The 21,398-nt window shown below is 36.2% G+C and overlaps 2 protein-coding genes across 3 annotated transcripts; both read left to right on the top strand.

Annotated features, from left to right (window-relative positions):
* The first annotated feature begins 2,340 nt into the window (after positions 1-2,340).
* On the top strand, positions 2,341-8,285 carry prkag3a (protein kinase, AMP-activated, gamma 3a non-catalytic subunit). Of its 2 annotated transcripts, none has more exons than XM_055206140.2 (13): positions 2,341-2,635; positions 3,528-3,564; positions 3,790-3,890; positions 4,024-4,105; positions 4,191-4,249; positions 4,375-4,420; positions 4,819-4,873; positions 5,446-5,572; positions 5,702-5,867; positions 5,956-5,993; positions 6,264-6,410; positions 6,483-6,652; positions 7,699-8,285. In XM_055206140.2, the coding sequence occupies exons 1-12, from the start codon at positions 2,618-2,620 to the stop codon at positions 6,597-6,599; spliced, it is 993 nt and encodes a 330-aa protein (XP_055062115.1). In that variant the 5' UTR covers positions 2,341-2,617; the 3' UTR covers positions 6,600-6,652; positions 7,699-8,285. The 2 variants fall into 2 exon arrangements, with proteins under 2 accessions (XP_055062115.1, XP_055062112.1); XM_055206137.2 differs by having other exon boundaries at positions 4,375-4,435.
* Positions 8,286-8,780: 495 nt separating this feature from the next.
* retreg2 (reticulophagy regulator family member 2) lies at positions 8,781-20,998 on the top strand. The gene is made up of 9 exons (XM_055206135.2): positions 8,781-9,129; positions 10,319-10,422; positions 10,522-10,552; positions 12,004-12,133; positions 12,534-12,618; positions 14,450-14,587; positions 14,804-14,892; positions 15,424-15,559; positions 17,651-20,998. The coding sequence occupies exons 1-9, from the start codon at positions 8,897-8,899 to the stop codon at positions 18,343-18,345; spliced, it is 1,641 nt and encodes a 546-aa protein (XP_055062110.2). The 5' UTR covers positions 8,781-8,896; the 3' UTR covers positions 18,346-20,998.
* The last annotated feature ends 400 nt before the right edge of the window (positions 20,999-21,398 follow it).

The raw sequence follows: 21,398 nt of genomic DNA, 5'->3' as shown, positions 1-21,398 counted from the left end.
GCATACTTATAAAGAGGATCACAATGTGCTTATTATTATGTTCAACATACAGTAAGGAAAATAAGTATTTGAACACCCAGTTATTTTGCAAGTTCTTCCACTTGGAAATCGTGGAGGGGTTTGAAATTGTCACCCGTGGGTGCATGTCCACTGTGAGAGACACTAAAACAAAGGTCAGAAATCACAATGTATGATTTTTTTTAACTATTTATTTGTATGATACAGCTGCAAATAAGTATTTGAACACCTGCGAAATTCAATGTTAATATTTGGTAAGGTAGCCATTGTTTGCAATTACAGAGGTCAAACATTTCCTGTAGTTTTTTACCAGGTTTGCACACACTGGAGAAGGGATTTTGGCCCACTCCTCCACACAGATCTTTTCTAGATCAGTCAGGTTTCTGGCCTGTCGCTGAGAAACATGGAGTTTGAGCTCCCTCCAAAGATTCTCTATTGGGTTTAGGTCTGGAGACTGGCTAGGCCACACCAGAACCTTGATATGCTTCTTACTGAGCCACTCCTTGGTTATCCTGGCTGTGCTTTGGGTCATTGTGATGTTGGAAGACCCAGCATCGACCCATCTTCAATGCATGGCCCGGTCATCCTCTCCTTAATACAGTGCAGTCGCCCTGTCCCAAGTGCAGAAAAACACCCCCAAAGCATGATGCTACCACCCCCATGCTTCACAGTAGGGATGGTGTTCTTGGGATGGTACTCATCATTCTTCTTACTCCAAACACGTTTAGTGGAATTATGACCAAAAAGCTCTATTTTGGTCTCATCTGACCACATGACGTTCTCCCATGACTCCTCTGGATCATCCAAATGGTCATTGGCAAACTTAAGACGGGCCTGGACATGTGCTGGTTTAAGCAGGGGAACCTTCCGTGCCATGCATGATTTCAAACCATGATGTCTTGGTGTATTATCAACAGTAACCTTGTAAACGGTGGTCCCAGCTCTTTCAGGTCATTTACCAGCTCCTCCCGTGTATGGGCTGAATTCTCACCTTTCTTAGGATCATTGAGACCCCACGATGTGAGATCTTGCATGGAGCCCCAGTCCGAGGGAGATTGACAGTCATGTTTAGCTTCTTCCATTTTCTAATGATTGCTCCAACAGTGGACCTTTATTCACCAAGCTGCTTGGCAATTTCCCCGTAGCACTTTCCAGCCTTGTGGAGGTGTACAATTTTGTCTCTAGTGTTTTTGGACAGCTCTTTGGTCTTGGCCATGTTAGTAGTTGGATTCTTACTTATTGTATGGGGTGGACAGGTGTCTTTATGCAGCTAACTACCTCAAACAGGTGCATCTAATTTAGGATAATAAATGAAGTGGAGTTGAACATTTTAAAGGCAGACTAACAGGTCTTTGAGGGTCAGAATTCTAGCTGATAGACAGGTGTTCAAATACTTATTTGCAGCTGTATCATACAAATAAAACATTTGTTAGATTATGTCTCTCACAGTGGACATGCACCTACGATGACGGTTTCGGACCCCTCCATGATTTCTAAGTGCGAGAACTTGCAAAATAGCAGGGTAACTCACTGTAGTTACAAATGGATCAAAGTAAGAATAAAAAATAAAAGTTTTCAAAAAAAAATTATAGGATTGTTTTGCTTTTTTATTTCTTGAGATTTTTAAGAGTCTCAACATAAAGCTTTTGGTCATTTATGTATATGAAATTTACCATATATAATCAATACGTTGATCAATAAGTCTTTCTCCACACAGTTACTTTTATAATATAAAAATATATCCTTACCAGATAACCGAATTTTGTGAGTTTGAATATCAAGTATTACACATAAATCCAGAAAGACTGAGTAAATATACATTGATAAAATAATTGTTTTATGAATTATACTACCAATTTTCAAAGTAATCTCCGTGTCTCTAAAGAATTTAGAGACTTGTTTCACTGGATAAATTAAATGAACCAATTTATAAGTAACTTTTTTAACTTTATTGGTGAGACAGTTTATTTGATAAACTCCAGACGTCTTTCCATTCAATCTGACACAGTCTGAAATATGTTGACAAGCTTACATTCAGAATGAGTGACGTCATAAGCCTAAAATCAACTTTGATATTATGTGGAATTATAAAATCAATTTTTATATTATGTGAACTTAAACAATAACACCAGATTAGCTTATAATTGTGTGGGAAATGTGAATAGTTTGTCAGTGCCAACAAATTATTTTGTATTCGCAATAAAATATTTTAAACGCTTGTCCAAATAAACGGTGTCAATTCACCAAGTCATTGGCAAAGTTAATTTTGGACCCTTCATAACGTCAGCGTACAACAGGCAGCGGGGGAGTGTCGCGCGCATTTCGCGGAGGGCACGCGCTATATTTGGAATACCCTGCGCGCGCTCCGGCATTCCTGCTCTTGCGCTGTCAGTGCGTGTCAGACCTTTACGCCAATTTTAACCGGACGTCTACAGCAATAGCCTAAAATAAGTCCTCTCCTGACCGACGCCTGGTCCGTCCATCGCGTCCTCTCGCGTTTAAAGAGTGCGTCTTTATTTAAATGTTTCTAGTCATATAGCACGTAGCGGAGCGCACTCAGCGCGCATGCGCAGTGCCCGGAGCAAGTGAACAAACGCAAATGGATAGCAGCACGCAGGTAGGTGACAGTATGGACTCGCATACGAAAGCATGTAATAGCGTGAATGTCTTCTTGCTGGTGTTTATTCGCGACTGGCGCATGCAGTATGAAATATGCACGATAAATTAAGAGTTTGGCTGACATAAAGTAACGTAACCATCCTTAAAAGCAATTAAAATCATTAAAAATAAGAAATCACACCCAAAACGCAATATATAGAGAAATGTGTTATTTTAATATCAAACATCTAATGGTTAATAATTTTTTTATATAATCTAGTAAAATTAGTAAAGATGGTTGGTATTCTTTGAAGATCCTTGGAGTATCCAAGGATACCATGGTGTGTACACAATAGGACAATAATACATCTTGTTCTTTAGGTGTTGTGTAAACTAAAGGCCGTGGTAATCTCATACTTTTTGTAAGGGACGTTTTGGAGTAACCATAATGAAATTTTCATGGTGCACATCATTGTTGACTAGAGATAATTAGCTTAAATGTAGCTTAAAGGAACAGTTCACCCAAAAATGAGAATCCTCTTATCATTTACTCACGCTCATGTTGTTACAAACCTGTATTTCTTTGTTTTGTTGCACACGAAGGAAGAATGTTTGTAACCAAACCGTTCGTGAGCCCCATTCACTTCCATAGTATTCTTTTTCCCTACTGTGGAAGTGAATGGGGGTCATGATCGATTTGGTTACAAGCATCTGTCAAAATATCTTTCTTCGTGTTTATCAGAACAAATAAATTTATGCCGGTTTGTGGCAGCATGAGAGCGAGTGGGTGGTGACAATTTTTTTTTTTTTTTGGTGAACTATCCCTTTAACATGAATGTGTAATTTATATATTTATATTTATGTACATTATATGCTATACCTACATTATGTGTGATTTATTTTTCTTGCAGGAAGATTGCCATGAGGACCATATAATGAACAGCACAGGTAGGGCAATGTCCACAGTTCATAAAGCTGTTAAATCACTAGTATCAGATAGACCAACTTACACAAAATGTTACATTTTTGTAATGTATAATTTTTTGTATAATGTTTAAATTGCATCAGTAACACATCTAAAATATCTCTTGCAAGTCATTTTGATGTAAGATGGAGCTCTGACCTTGAATATCAGTGTCACACACACACAAGCATGTCTCTTATTTCTTATAGATCCAAATGCAGAAGCTTATATGACCTTCATGAAAAAACATTGCTGTTATGATGCTATTCCTACCAGCTGCAAACTGGTCATTTTTGACACTTCATTGCAGGTTGGGTTGGAGTATATCTAAATGGATAAATTTATATGCATAAATATACATTTTTAAATGCATATTTTTGATTGTAAATAATAACAATTTATGCAACATATTTATATGTGATGCATCTTTTGTACTGACACAGGTAAAGAAAGCCTTTTTTGCTTTAGTAGCGAATGGTCTCCGGGCTGCCCCGCTATGGGATAACAAGCAGCAGAAATTTGTGGGTAAGACCTCTCAACATGTGCATGGTACTTTTGCATCAGAATACATGCATTAGTTGACTTTTCCTCCTTATCGACAACTACACAGGTATGCTGACTATCACAGATTTTATCAACATTCTTCATCGGTATTATAAGTCACCTTTGGTAGGTAGATTTTTCACTGCGGTTACATTTGTTAACTTTTTAGATTAACATTATTATTATATTATATTCTTTGGTAAATGCATGTTTATTATGCATGACAGGTTCTGTTTCTTTCTTCTACGTAGGTTCAGATCTATGAACTGGAGGAGCACAAGATTGAGACATGGAGAGGTGATTCATTTCAAAGTAAATAATCTCAGATCATGGTGAGATGTTGCATCACACATTTTGGGGTGGAGCCACGTTCCTTGTATAAGTCACCGTGACCAATCCAGAGGAGAGCCTTTATTTATTTCTGTCTTAAAGGAACATGTGTCTGTTTTGCTGAGCTGCTGTATAGATTAGTGTAAAACATTGCATTAGTAATGCAGAATCTATCTATCTATCTATCTATCTATCTATCTATCTATCTATCTATCTATCTATCTATCTATCTATCTATCTATCTATCTATCTATCTATCTATCTATCTATCTATCTATCTATCTATCTATCTATCTATCTATCTATCTATCTATCTATCTATCTTATTCCTAATGTCTCACTCTTGATCTTTTTCTTGTTTGTAGATGTCTACCTGCAATATCACAAACAAAATCTTATCAGCATCTCCCCTAATGCAAGGTATATACATTTTAAAGAGCTTGATTGTATCATTTTCTTTAAAATGGTGCATGCAAAATAATATACCCAATAACTATATGTAAAGATAAAATGTGACTCTGGACCATAAACACACTCATTATTCGCATGGGTATATTTGTAGGAACAGCCAACGATACATTGAATTGGTCAAAATTATTGATTTGTTATTTTTATGCCCAAATCATTAGGATATTAAAGGGTCATCATAAATCATTTAGCTCCGTGTCATTCTAAACCACCCACGTCCTTTGATTGTCTTCATTTTTTAATATTTTTGTGACTGTCCCGTAGACTCCAGTTTAATTTTCGTAAATATATAAAAAATGTCTTTAATGGCGATTTTCTCAATATTTACATTTTATGGTCCCTCAGATTCCAGATTTTTAAGTAGTTGTATCTCAGCTAAATATTGTCCTATCCTAATAAACCATATACATCAATGAAAAACGTATTTATTCAATTGACCTTGTGACTGGTTTTGTGGTCCAGGGTCACAAATATATTATATTAAGTATGTAGTGTACCATTCTCTGTTTTCTGTCTGCACACAGCCTCTTTGACGCTGTCTACTCTTTACTGAAACACAAAATCCACAGGCTTCCAGTTATCGATCCAGAATCTGGAAATGTCCTTCACATACTTACCCATAAGAGAATCCTCAAGTTCCTTTATTTATTTGTAAGAGGAATCCTTTCATTCACAAATTAAATTTCACTTGTCATTATTTACTTTTCCACTAACGTACTTAAAAATCTCTCTTTCTCTCTCTCTTTCTCTCACTCTTTCGCTCTCTCTCTCTCACTCCAGGGACCCACAATACCAAAGCCATATTTTTTGCAGATGAAAATTAAAGATGCAGGTATAGGAACGTTCAGAGATATAGCTACTGTCCAGCAGACCGCCACCGTCTATGATGCTCTGTCTGTGTTTGTTGATCGACGAGTGTCTGCCCTCCCTGTTGTGGATGAGAATGGTACCCAAACCAAAAAAAACCTGTCTTTAACCAGAATTATTGTCCTAAAAATTGGACAGTAATATTTCTTTGACTGTTTATTCACTAGGTAGGGTGGTCGCTCTGTATTCCAGATTTGACGTGATTGTAAGAATCTTTTTCTTTTCTTTCGATTTTTGGTGGCTTAAATACATTTCTATCAATACTGTCCTGTGATAACCCAGCTAAAGTCATTTTTGTGATTTATCGTTTTCTACATGAATTCAACATATTGAAATCTTTAATATTGACTGATTAAGGCCATCAATGAGTAAAATCAAACTTTGGTGACTTTAACCTGCATTTCACAGGCAGGGTCACACATGTCTATGCTATGCAATTAACGCAAGGATTTTGTGGCGCTGTTTTATTCAACAGAATCTTGCAGCACAGAAAACGTACAATAACCTGAGCATGAGCATGCAGGAAGCGTTGCGGAGGAGGCGGTGTTACGTGGAAGGGGTGATAAAATGTTACCCTGACGAAACTCTGGAAACTGTTATTGACAGAATAGTCAAAGCAGAGGTGAGCATGTTTTAGTTTAAACTTAATTGTTTATGTATTTGTAATTGCTTTTAATCTTTGGTTTGCGTCCAGGTCCATAGGCTGGTGCTTGTGGACAGAAATGACGTGGTTCGGGGAATCATCTCTCTCTCTGACCTGCTGCAGGCTATAGTCTTATCACCCGCAGGTATTGATGCTCTGTTTTCCTAATCTGAGAGGATATAATCCTCCTCTTCATTCATCTAACCAACCGTATAATCCAGGTAGGCTTTTCTTTGCTTGCTTATGTTGACTAACTTTGCCAGCTTATGCATTGCTACTGCTTATTAAATGCAATATTTTCCACCTTTTAGAAAAGACAAATTATAAAGAAATATTAAAAAAGCATGGGAATTATGCAGGGGCCTCTTATTTTTCTCTTATATGAAAAACATCTATTTACCGATGACATCATGTTTTCTGTGGGCTTCCCATAATACAACTTGGTGTTCACAATGTAAAGGCATTATTCCAAAATAATCCCCTGCACTTGGTATTCACAAGCAATAAGCAATGGAAATGATGAAAATTCCTGTATACTAAATGTTACTGTATCCAGTTCTTGTTTGTTTGTTATCTTTGTATGTGACCTTTTTGTTTGTGGTATGAATAGCTGAATGTTTGAGAATACCCAGATGGGTCAGGGGTGTGACCCTGTGTGCCTTTGTTGTTGTCATTTAACCCCAGTGCAGTTGAAAACATAGTTTAGTGTTACAAAATGCTCTTTTAAATAGGTTTCTATGCTTGAAGTCACCTATTTTTGTGATAATATTGTATTTACACCTTTAATAAAGGGCTTTAGATTGAATAATACATGTGTAAATCAATAAATACATCAGAGCATCATACTTTGATATATATTGTATTATAGTATTTATAGTACTCTATGGCAGTGGTTTTCAAACTGGGGGCCGCGAGATGGTGCCAGGGGGGCCCCAGTTTTATGACTTTTTATGAAATACATTAATTTATCATGAATTCTGTGTAATTAAACCTAAAAAATAAGGCTACTAACCAAAAGCACTACTTTTTTGTATAATTTAATGTTTTTTTTTTATTAAAATGTTGAGTTTTTGAAATTTTTTTGTCACAAATTTTCTTTGGGAGGGGGGCGCGAAGAAATGCACCGTACACAAGGGTGGCCACGTGCTGAAAAAGTTTGGGAACCACTGCTCTATGGCACGTCCCATTAAAGTACCTTAGTTCATTTTTCAAGCAAACATAACATTACCATAGTACTAAAAAGGTTTATTCTCTCATTCTGTTTCAGGTTTTGAAAGATGAAGTATGACTGTGGCCAAGAATGAAGATAATGAACTGAAATATATGTCTGCAAAATATAGCATTAATTTTTTATTTTATACATAATGTTGTCTTAATGTTGTTGTCATTATGTTACGTTGTCTGTTGAGTGTGTACAATAAACAATGATACATTTCTTATTGAATAAGTTTTACAATAACAATATTTTCACAGAAAACAACTGTTTTCTTGTATGTACGAGGCCACGTGGGCTTGAGTTTTGATCAAATTGATCTCATTTGCCTTTGTGGGCTTTGCCATGAAATGTATTGTTAGAATATAATTTTTTTGTAATAAATAATTTACTGCAATCTTTTGCTTGCATCCCATACTGTATCCCACAACGCAATGAATTTGAAGTTGATTTGCAATGTGATAAATGAAGCAATATCTTAAAATATAAATACCTAATCTTTTTAACATTTTGTGACCCTTTGGTGATTAAATAATGTAAACAAAGTAGCATACTACTTTACACACTAGTGTTACTTTATCACTACATACTTTTGCTATTCTTCTAGACTTTTTGCCAATTCCTATTGTACCTGCTTAATTTATTTCTTTTCAAAATAAAATAAAATAAAATAATTTTGCTTATAACAAAAACGTGTTTAGTTCAAAGTTTTTTTTTAAAAATTCAGAGTAGTTAATTTTTTTTTTATTAAAATATCTGTATTTCGTTAAATATACAAAATTCTGAGTGAAAAATTAAAAAGTAATGCTAAATAACAAAAACGTCAATTCAGGTAATAAATTGTTTTTATATTAGAATTATTCTTAAATATTTATATTTAAATAAGTTACATGGCATTATTAAATTGTAGTTGTATGCTAAATTCTATGCCAAGTAAACATGATCATGCTAATCAAAATGCGAAATACCATAACATAATTTCTACTTCACTTTTTTATTTATATTTTTTTAATTAAATAAATTATATTTTTAAATTCTAATTGCAAGAAAAACACAAAATATTGTTTAATGCGCGTGTTGTAGTTGTCGCCAGCAGATGTCACCCGCGGTAAACAGTACGCACGTGACACCGCAACAGCCTGTAAAATCCCCTCTGTCGGTGTTTTTGTTTTTTTCTAATAAATCGTGACGCGTGTCTCCTAACCAAACCCCGTGATCAACACGCACAACAAACAAAAGTGGATCAGTAAAAATGGCGAGTAGCGAGGAGGAGGCGAGCGCGGCTCTCGAGGCCTGGTTCCCCGCGCCTGGCGGCGGGGTCAGCAGCGAGGACGAGCCCGAGCCAGAGCTGAGGCGGCTGCGGGAGCGGCTGCGCGGGTGGCTGTCGCAGTACGAGCGCGCGCTGATCTTCGCGCAGCGGCTGCTGGTGTGGGAGAGGCCGCTGCATAGTAGCGTAGCCGCGCTCCTGCTCAACACCGCTTTTTGGTGAGAGTTTAGCCTGTTAATCCTAATGACTGGTTAGTTATCTGGTTAATGGATGGGCCGGATAAAAATTCCCTCGTGTTTTTATACGTCAGACTTGTTTTGCCATGGTATTACTATGGTGCATTTGGACATTTACCATTGTCATTGTAACTGGACATGGTTATTATTCTAATATACCACAGTATTATTTAAAGTACCATAGTGTTTTAGTACGATAACTATAGGGTACCCCGGTACCATGATATTACTACTGTAGTCTATGTTTTTGGATGCTGTTATTATGGTAATACCCTAGTATTTTTAAAGTACCAGGGTGTATGAATATGGTAATCATATAGTACCGTATTACTATGATTTTTGTTTTTGCATTCACCACGTGTTCAATATTCTTATTATGGTAATACCACAGTATTCTTTAAAATACAATGGTATATGAATATGGTAATCACACAATACCACGTTTTCTTGCATTCACTATGTTTTGGATGCTGTTATTATGTAATACCAAAGTATTATTTAAAGCACCGTGGCATATTAATATAACCATGCAGTACCATGGTATTACTGTGTTTTTATTTGCATTCACCACATTTTAAATACTATTATTATGGTATTATTTATGATGTATGAATCTGGTAATCACACAGTACCGTGGCATTACTGTGTTTTTTGGGCATTCACCATGTTTTGGATACAGTCATTATGAAAATACCATAATTTGTCCCATGGTGTTTAAATAATGATATAGTATCATGGTATTACTATAGTACTTCTGGACACTCACCATGTTTTGGATACTTTATTATGGTAATATAATAATAACAATATCATTAATAATCAAATATACGTATTATAAATATATAGTATTCTTAAAAGTACCATGGTGTGTAAATATGGTAATTATTTATTTTTTACCATGTGTAATACCATGATTTTTTCCCCTGATACTGCTATAGTGGTATACTTTGCAATACAGTAGAGTTTATGTATTGTAAATACCATGTTATATATCAAAATAGCATCATTTTAAAATCCAATACCATCATATATACAGTAATGGACCTTTATATTAACTTTGACATACTTTCTGTTATGTGAATATGTAATTTATTGATTGCACATATCAATACCAATAAGTATTGATGGATTATTGATGCAGAATTTGACATGTTAAGTGGTTGTGTCCCAGGCTTCTTTCATCGACATCATTGCGACCCTTGTTTCTCTTGAGCGTGTCTCTCATTGGACTGACGCTCCTGGAGAGATGGAAAGACAAGCTGCCACTGATCTCTGGTAATGTATGAACACAATATACTAAAATCACTATTTCAATACGTTGCAAAAGTAACACAACCTCTTTTGTACTCTCATTTTCTCCTTTAATCTCATCAGCTTGGCATCCAGAGGTAGCTGTGGTCGAACGGTATGTATTTCGAAATGATCCCTGCGTGTCTCAACAGCACCCCTGTCCCTTAGACTGTTAGGTCTATAATGTCTTTCTGTTGTCGTACAGTACAGCACAGCACATTCTTAAACATGGACATTCCTGTGGGATGTGCGAATGCCTCTCACTGATAACGAAACTATTTCATTCATGTCAAATATGTTACACTATCATTCGCAATGCAGCGTAATTGCTTTGTGGTGTATTGAATGCATTTTGAAGGAATGCTCTGGGTTCAATACCAATTAAATGTCAAAACCAAATTGCTTTCAGGGTGGATTTACAATGAAAGTCCATAGGGAATATTGACCATGCACTAGTGTAAACATTAAAATACATGTTGTGGTAAAGAATATCGACAATATTTAAACATTACAGCTTTTAACATAAGACTGAACCTGTCTATGTTAAGTTGTATCTAATTTTTAATCCAAAAGTTGTTGAAAACATTCGGGATAACATGCAATGTGACAAAATATATATATCCCATACGGCAAACAAAATATATAAAATTTTGGGCCAATTTTAAAAAAAAATATATTCTAAATACATTTTGTAGAAAGTAAAGCTTAATTAAATATATGTTTAATTGGAAAATATATTTAGTTTTTACCTTTATATATCAATATATTTTTTTTATGTATTTCAAGGGCAACAAATACATTTTTTATTTTACAACCCATACGGAAAAATAAAAATTTTTCCTGACCAAAATATAAACGTTTGTATAAAATGTATAAAGTAAAGTATATATTGTAAGAGTATGTATAAAATATAAAATTATATTTTTGCAGTTGAAATTATATTTAATTTTATTCTTTTCAAACAGGTTTGTAACATACAAAGTTGTTCTTAAAATGCAACGTGAATATAAATGCTTTAAAATATATTTCAAAATATACAAAAAATAAATTGGTAAAAATAAAATATATATAAAATACATTGGCCATTTTTTGTGTATTTTGAAATGTATTTAAAATTATATTTAAAAATATGTTTTTTTCCTGGGATAACACTGTGCTAATGGCTTTTTGATATTTTAAAGGTGCATTGTGTAACTTTGAGAAGGATCTCTTGACAGAAATACAATATAATATACATAACTATATTATCAGTGGTATATAGAGAAGTTACAAAATGAACTGTATTGTATTTATTACCTTCTACATACACTGCGGGTCTCTTTACATGGAAATCGTCATGTTTCTACAGTAGCCCTAAACACACAAACTGCTCTACAAAGTGCGTTTTGTCACTATTTGTTGCCTCAGATGATGACTTGTTTGTCCTGTGTCAGCTACCGTAGCTGTTGATTGCAATTCAATGAAAATCAAACTATTTATACAATCATAATTTAGCATTTTTTTGGTATTTGAGTTTGTGTCTCATAAAATAGATTTTTGTTATGTGTTCTGTTTTTTTTTTTACAGAGAAATGATTTCAGATCAGCCGCGTCTGTTAAGTGTGGATGAGCTGAGCCATCATCTAGCAGAAAGTTACCTGACGTTTATTCTGTACATCCAAGAAATGCTGCAGTATAAACGCCAAAATCACGGCAAGGTGAAACATTTGAAGTTTATCAAAAAACTATATAAAATTTATCTTCATATACAGTATTTGTATTGTGACCATGGGAGTACTGTCATTATTACTGTATTTAATACCATATTTACTGTATATAATATAAACTATACTTTGATGGTATCAGTTGGTAATGATGATACTGAAATTCATCATGATATAATTTGGTACCCAAAAGTAATTCGAGAATACCATAGTAGTACCATTGGTACTATTTCTTTGTAACTAAAGTTATGCATGTTTTTTTATTGAACAAACCCTTTATGTAAAGCAGCAAAATATTTACAAAATAAAATAAATTGTAAAGATTTTATTCACACCGATTTTATGTCCAGACAGGTTTTACAGTACTAAGCTTTTTTTCTTTTTATGTCATCAGTTCTGTATCATGATGTGTTCTGGATGTTTTCTGATGGCCATGGTTGGACATTACATTCCCGGGATTATGATCTCCTACATTATATGTAAGCACAGTTCCTCCATATACTTCCATACATCTGATCCGTACACATCTGAAAGAATTATGCAACACAAACTTCTCAAATCCACCTCTGCACTTACATAACACTTTTTTTTTAAGTGCAGTATTTTGAAGTTGCAATCTGTTTTTTTTTTAGTTAAAAAACAAACTAAGATCTGTTGTAAACTCTTTCCAGGCCAGCGTTTTAAAAAAAAAAAGCCAGCACCCAGGATTTTTTATGATTTTCACAAAAGCTTAAAGGTGCAGTGTGTAATTTTTAGAAGGATCTATTGACAGAAATGCAAAATAATATATAAAACTATATTATCAGGGGTGTATAAAGACCTTTTTATAATGAACCGTTATGCGTTTATTGCCTCAGAATGAGACGTTTTATCTACATATACAGAGGGTCCCCTTAAATGGAAGCCGCCATTTTGTGCAGCCATGTTTCTACAGAAGCCCTTAACAGTCAAACTTTTTTACTAAATTGTGTCCAACGATGACATGTTTGTCCGGTGGTGGCTACAGTAGCTTCTCTATGTGTTTCAAAAGCAAGAGGTGACCAGTGGACTGAGCCGTTGGTTGCAATTCACAACCTCACCACTAGATGCCGCTAAAATTTACACACTGCACCTTTAATGCCTTATTAGAAAATGTTCTTTTTTAAATATATAAACTAACAATATATTAAATGAAAGAACAGACCCTATTTTTTTAAACAAAAAAAATTGTCTTTTTATAATCTCTCAAATATGGGTAGGTTTCTTAAAAAATACAAAATTTTGAGCAAAAAGCTGAGATAATTGCATTTTTGTAAAGGACTTTTGATAGAGAGATCAGATTCAGAGCGATTATCAAAACCCATACGGAGCTTAAATTGTTTGGCATGAGGGGTTGCTTCCGGGTTGTATAAGTTGGGTAAGAGCGCCATCTGGCGAAAAAACGGATTGCCAGAAATACTCATCATTGGCAGGGAAGCGTTTTCTCTTAATTGACGAGTCAACTCCTCAATAGCGGGGAAAGAGTTAAAGCAACACTAAAGAGTTTTTTTTACCTTAAAATAACGTTTTCAAAAAACAGGGTGAACGGCACTTTCACATTCGCTTTGCAGCCCTGTATCAGCCAAAACCGCACTAAAGAAGTTTCCAACCGTCGGGTCGCGGTCCTGTAGTTCGAGTGAAAACTACAAAAACTTGCTTTACGGCAGACGTACAATCCAATCAGAGCCAGCTTTGCTGCAGTAGGCTAAATTATTTACGACAGTGGTAATGAACAATTCCGCGTCCAACCTGTAGGGGGAGCAAAGAGCAAAAACGTTCTAGTGTTGTTTTACGTACAGAAAATTAGCACACCGTGCATGCAGAAAATTTGTTTGCAAATAGCTGCAATTTTATGTTTCAAACAAAGATGGCGATAAAGAGACAAACGTTACGAATTGCAGCTTTATAGAGATCAAATAAAATTATGAATATTTGTGTATTTTCTTACTTGAGAAAAAATACACTATAATCTTATTCAGCAAGTCAAACAAGTATCATCGGTGTATAAATAGGGGAGTTGTTATTATTTCGCAGATGTTTCTTCTACTTTGTAATATTGAATGTTCAGCAGTTATTACAGAGAGTTATTGCTTTTGATCTTAAGTGAAGTTTAATTAAATTAAATTAAATCAGTACTAAAAATGACTTTGTAACTTGAGTTGACTATTGTACTACTTAATAACAGTTATATCACAACTTTATAGTCTTTAATTACAGTTTAATTGTGGTTAATTGAGGTAGTTTGTGATTAATAGAAGTTTAATGTTTTTTTTTTCTTTGTCCTGCTTTCAGTGTTAAGTGTATTGCTGTGGCCGTTGGTTGTGTATCATGAGCTCATTCAGAAGATGTACACCGGTCTCGAACCCATCCTGATGAAACTCGATTACAGCATGAAAGGAGAGAGACAACGGCGTAAATACGATAAGAAAAGTGAGCGAGGATTCTTATCTTAATAAATAAAGACAAAATTATTAAGAATGAGTGTTAGATCTCAGGTTTTAATGTTCGGTTTGACTGCTGTATCCAATAATACATTTTAAAGTTTGTTTTTTTTCAGAGGATGCTCTCAGTTCTGGGTTTTTGAATGTTTTGTATTTTGTCACTTGTTAGATTGTGTCCAGAAACTTTGTGTTTGTGTATATATAGAGCTGAAGAAAGAGCAAGAAGAGGGAGATGAGCCAAGTGCAGAAACCGAGAGCGATAGCGAGGAAGAACTTTCCTGCTTTGCACCGACTGTAAGTGTTTTTTAAGTTACGGGGACTTTGTTTTATGTCCTATGATGGGTCAGAAGTCATGTCATATACCACATGACCTTAAACATGGCAAGCTCCAAATGATGTTAATATCTTCTGAAATAAAACGATGCAATTGGCTTAAATATACAGATCATCACATATGATGGCACATTGATCTCTCATGACTCATGACTAGTTGTCATATGCATGTTTTTTTTTTCATGTGACAATTCTGCCATATCTGGGTGAACTAGGCCTTTAAAGCTGGGCACCAAGTTAAATATGCATGTACTATATAGTCAATGATGTACTTGCTACCGAGTGTCTCAAAACAAAAGTCTTTATTATCTTTTAAAGATGAAATATCATGAACTTAGCAAACTTGGTCATATCCGGGCCAGCCAATCGGATTAGCGCTTGTTGTTCTGAAAAGCTAATTTTTCATGCGATACGTGCCAGATATTCTGAACAGATCTATTTAGTTTTTTGGTGAATTATGCAACTGATAAATTTGATGATTTCTTGGAGCAGGTTGATGTTAAGACCACGGCTCTGGCGATGGCCATCACAGACTCTGAGCTGTCTGATGAGGAGGCGTCCATACTGGAGAGTGGAGGTTTCTCTGTATCCAGAGCCACAACCCCGCAGCTTACAGACGTCTCTGAAGGTACTCGATGCAAAACATACTTTATCATTTGGATACTTTTCTCAAAATCTGCATTGAAATGGCTCTACTATATGTTAGATAAACAGCAACCTGGCCGAATATTATATTATGTGGAACGGAATTTGGCCAAGTTAAGTAAGGAATAATTGATGATGGGCCGTTGAATCATTATAAAAATAATGCACAACCGAGGTGGTCGTGGCCGTTACACCTCGTGTGCAATATTTTTCAATAATTCAATGGCCCGGAGTCAATTATTCCACTTATACAACGGTTACCACACCTCAAGACATCGATCACATGATATATTTAAAGGGATTTGTCCAGTTTTTGTACTTAAATTGCTATTGTGAGTAGAGCTATTTCTTCTGCGTCTTATCCAATGGGTCTTTTGCTTGTTCCAAAACGTAATTTTATAGCTGGCAATGGATGCTTGAGCCATTGATAGGATTCTAATGCAGTTATTAATGAAGTTATAAGAAAGAGATCAAGAGCGACAGAGAGAGAGAGAGAGAAAGAAAGAAAGAAAGAAAGAGAAAGAGGGCGAGTGAGAGAGAGAGAACGAGGCTACCTCTGTGCGTCTCTCTTGTCATTGCCTCGGAAAATCGTATGTCATGTTGTTTTTGTTAGTCCGTTATTACAGTTAACTATGCGAAGTGATATGGATCTGTAATGCGGTCAAGATAGCTGCCTGGAACTACATTCGCCGTGCGTTTCCCAGAAAATAATTGCACACCTCAGAATGTCACCAGCCAATCAGATTCAAGCATTCAACGGACCCGTAGTATAACTATTATTAATCGATTTAGTAACCAGAGACAGCCACAGTTTCTTTAAATTTGCAGTTTAACACAACAAAACCTTTGCGTTTCAGGGAGTATAATTTTGTATATTTGTCTGAAACGTTATTTAATGCATTAAGTGTGAGTCAGTTTTAGATGAATTTAAAATGTCTGTACTTAAATAGTGTATTAGCAGCAGAACAAACAGAGTCGCATGGGTATATTTGTAATGATAGCCAACAATACATTGTATGAGTCAAAATTCTAAATTTTTTTATGCCAAAAATCATTAGGATATTAAGTAAATAGTCATCATTAGTAATATGTGTTGCTAAGGACTTCATTTAGACAACTTTAAAGGCGATTTTCTCAATATTTTAATTATTTTCAGATAGCTGTTTCTCTATTGTCCCATCTTAATAAACCATACATTAATGGAAAATTGGGTCAAAAAATGTACCATGATTTGTGGTCCAGCGTCACAAATACTTTTAAGTGGCAAATTTGAAAAATTATTCTGAAAGTAGTCCCCTTTCAATAACAGGGGACTACTTACAGCAAAGTCCTTGATTATTACGCCAGAATGAGAGTATAGTCCTAGCCATAGCCAACATGGAAATGAGGGCACAATCAACCAACAAGCAAAATCTGTTCTCAAATACATATTCGCTTTTACTTATTAGTGATTTTACTTAGGGCAACGACATATATCACATCACAATACATTGTTCCAGCAATGTATGCAGTATTTTTTTCCGCATCACACAACTATTTTCCTTAAAAGTGCAGTGTGTAAAACTTAGCGCCATCTAGTGGTGAGGTTGCGAATTGCAACCAACGGCTCAGTCCGCTGCCCAACCCTCACTTTTGAAGTGCATAAAGAAGCTACGATAACCACCACCAGACAAATATTTCATCGCCGGAGACAACTTAGTAAAAAGGTTTGTCCATTAAGGGCTTCTGTAGAAACATGGCGGCACAAAATAGCGACTTCCATGTTAAGGGACCCTCGGTGTATGTAGATAAAAACGTCTCATTCTAAGGTTATAAAAACATAATGGTTCTTTTTAAAAGGTCTTTATACACCCCTGATAATATAATTTTGTATATTACTTTGCTTTTTTTTCAAGAGATCCTTCTAAAAATTACACACTGGACCTTCAATTTACACGAAATGCAAAAGTGCTTGAAGTCATTTAGTGTTTCTCATATCGCTATATACTTTGCAATAACACCCCAATGTCAGTAATCCCACAATAGTGTTTAGGCTAGTTTTATTTTACTCTAGAAATTCATCTTTCCTCAACAGATCTGGATCAGCAAAGTGTACACAGCGAACCAGAAGAGGCGTTCAGCAGGGACCTAGCCGAGTTTCCGTCAGTGGACGAGTTGCCTTCCGTCGAGCCAGGTCTGTTTAATTTCCCCTTGCGTGTCCTCGGATCCGAACAGACCGGAGCTCCTGGCTCAGATCTCCAAGAGGAACCTCCATCCCCGGCCAGCCTCCTCATTCAGCACTTAGCATCCCCGCTTCACTTTGTCAACACGCACTACAACGGACAGGCCGCGGTAGCGGGGCAAAGCATTGCGGGTACTGAAAAAGAGGGACGCGTGTCGGCCACTCGCTCGCTGGAGGCGCTGAGCGAGGAGATAGTGAGCACGGCCATCTCTACCGTAGTACAGAACACTCTTTCAGCCCTATTGCGGTCTACGGAGGCCAGCGAGGGCTCCTCCATGGCCTCCTTTCTTCCCACCGAAACCCCTCCTTGCCCGATGGAATCATCCCTTGCCCAGGAAGCCGGCGTAGAGGAGGAAGACGTAGACGCGACGGAAGCGAGCACGGAGGAACAGCCAGACGTTACGCTCGTCCCTGCTGAAGAAGAGGACTTTGAACTTCTGGACCAAAGTGAACTGGAACAGATGGATGAGGGACTTGGGTTTGATGGACAGGAAGAGGGCGGGGCATCCCCAAGCAGTCGGCAGACGGACGAACGGCAAGATTCCTAGCTTCCCACTCTAAACTGACCTTTTTATTTAAAGTCCATGTAGATAGCGTATACTGACACGCACGTTTTGTGAAAGGGAACGTTGCAGTCGACTGCCTTTTATTTTGTCGTCATGAATGAGATCACTGTGATCGTTGGTGGGCTTGTGTTTCTTGAACATGTCTCGCAAAACGCATGACACCAAATTCAAACTTTTTCCTAGCAAACTGCATCATCTTTAGCCTCAGAAATTTCTCACTTGGATTTAAAAATGAAACCCAAAATTGAAAAAGCTGTCATGATTTACTCAACCTATATGATTTTCATACTCAAAGATACAGAAAAGCAAACATTAATGCCGGTATTTTTTGTGCAATGAAAGTGAATGGTGACCAGGAGCCGTCAAGCTTCAAAATTATATCCCAATCTGAAGCCATACAGCTTCATTTTAGTCGTATGGAATCAGAATCGCATAACATTTTCGCATTTATAGTTCCTGACAGCCTCTGGTCCCCATTATTTTTCATTGTATTGAATTGCATGAACATTTTCTTTCTGTGTTGCACAAAATAAATCGTACAGGTGAGTAAACAATGCCAGAGTTTTTGGGGGTCCTGCCCCTTTAAGACTAAAATAATTGTAATGTTTACTGTGTCTCTTGACAATGACCACAACTTTGCGATGGAAAACAGGAGCCCTCTCGTCTGCCAGTCCCATAGAGACTGGATTTATTGGATTCAGGTCATGGGAACAAGCCACCTGGGTTAGGTTTTGTTTGCTTGTCGGTGTTTCTTTTAAAGGTGGGGCTGGTAGTAATGAAAAGTTTAATCCATCCGCTTGTGATTTGATGGACTTAACTGGTTGATGGTTTTGGAGGGGGCTGAACTAGGCCAGACTGAACTAGCAAATCTACTTGGCCACATATAAAGCAGCTGAAACTAGCAAACCACATGAGGCTGGTTTAAACTGGTTTAGGGGTGGTTCACATTTCGCGTCTTTTGTGCACGCAGATACGTTGTTTCGAATATAGATGCGCGACAAAAGTCAATTCTTCAGAATTCCGCGTCAAAAGCGCGTTTGAAAGGAGAAAAGCGTTGCATTCACATTTTCCGTGTCGTTTTAGACGCAAAATTTGAACCGCCTCTTAAAATTTTATTTTAAATGCACATCCTCAATGAAGAGACATAAATAGTTAGAGATTATTTCAAATAGATAAACTAATATATTCTGGAATATATATCTATATATATAAAAAAAGTGGATTGTTGTATTTATTAAAATTGGTTAGAATGAAGAATAGTTTAGTCTTGCATAATTAATGAAGTTGCAAGGCTTCAATTCTGGGATAGCAAAAACAAAGCAAAGAGTGTAAACATTTAATAAGCTTAGCTTAGGCAATTAAATGTAAAGCATTTTCTAACAGTAGTCTTGAATTGAATATTGGATTGTGCCATTTAATTTTTGCGTTTTTGAAGTACTCGTCGAATTTTAGCACAAAATGATTGTGAATGCCGCGCACAGAATAGTAGCACACACTTATTTAGCCGTCCGAAAATATTCCCAGATCGTAATGCTTTGATTTTTGTCCGAAGAATTGAAAATTGAATCCAAACATTACAGTTGAAGGCACTTTTTATTTGTGCTCAGTTTTCGCTGGACCTACGAATTTTCATAGCCATGCCAAAATAATTTGCATTGTACAAATGTCACATCTCGCGGTCAATAAAATTTTAAGCGATAAACTTGCGTTTCGCTGTGGTGGGAGGAGTTTGTGCATGGAATGTTTTCCCGTTTTTCAATTGAAACGAAAGATTGAGCCTTATTTCTGTTTACATTTGTAAGATGTAGACGATGTATGACCAACGTATTGACGTGTTTCTACAGTTTACACCATGTGAAACTCAAAGCGAAAATATTTTGGATTGTAACGTTTAATGTTTGTTTGCCTTCAAGACAGTTTCTCTCGATGACCATTATATGGCACTTGATGGATATAGGATTTTAAGATCCGATATAAGTATATATATTTTTTTCAATTAATTATCATACTAAAGGGAAATATCTTTTAAACTGGAAACGTGTGTATAAAACCAACGTGTATATATTTAATGGCCTGTAACATGGTATACACCTTTTAAAATGGATGTTTTACAGACTTGTTCATTGGTTGGAGGCATGTTTACATTCCTCAATGTTGAAAGTCGAATTGCGCCGCAACCTAACCAGGTGTGAAAACATAAAACTGCTTAAATTGATCGGGCAATCAGGATTTTCATCCGAACCTAAAGGAACAAAGTGCAATATAATTGGTCCAAAATATTACACCAAATATTTAATAATTTATGATTGGTAAGTTGTGTCGTGCGATGTTTTAATTGTTTACCGACGCATCACGCCTGGTTAGGACATCGTGTCAAAGAAAGTGTTTGTGGTTAGAGTCATTTCTATTGTTGGAGTGCATTTTGCTGATTCATGCAGATTAGCAGATTTGTGTTTTAAAACGTTCATAGAGAGATTATGTTTATGTAATAGTGATTGTGTTTTGCTCATACTGTTACTGCTTTATGATCTATAAAAAAGCACTTAGCATTCAACTACAAATGTATCGTTGAATGTTTTTTTTTTGTTTTTTTTTGTCTTGCACACCCATAAATCTTTAATATGCTGATGTTTAACTTCAGATGTTTTGTTTTTATTGCAAATGTGGACTCGTTTGCTATTTCGAACACTTGTGTGTCAGGATGCAGATTGCATTTGCTGAATGTGACTAGGCATGATGAAGGTCACCTGAGGTAAAGCATGCATTTCGTGAGACCTGGCAACCGAGGACATGGCAGATGGTCCCAATGCTCGTAGTCAGAAAGAGGGGAATCGGAGTATGGACACGTTATAAAGGTTAATGGCATTCACAGGAAATATATTTTACATTTGTTGCAAAAAAAAATGAAGTATGCGGTCACAGCGGAGCCACAGCATTGTCTGTTTTCACCAAACCTATAAATGTTACTGTTGCTTAAACGTACCCACGGTTTCAAAGACGAGGCTTAAGGCTAGTCCTAAATTAAGACGCATGTT

Source organism: Misgurnus anguillicaudatus, chromosome 3 (genome assembly GCF_027580225.2).
Source record: "Misgurnus anguillicaudatus chromosome 3, ASM2758022v2, whole genome shotgun sequence".
In the NCBI taxonomy this organism is placed as follows: domain Eukaryota; kingdom Metazoa; phylum Chordata; class Actinopteri; order Cypriniformes; family Cobitidae; genus Misgurnus; species Misgurnus anguillicaudatus.
Note: the sequence above shows the minus strand (reverse complement) of the source record. Positions and strands in the feature narration are given on the sequence as shown.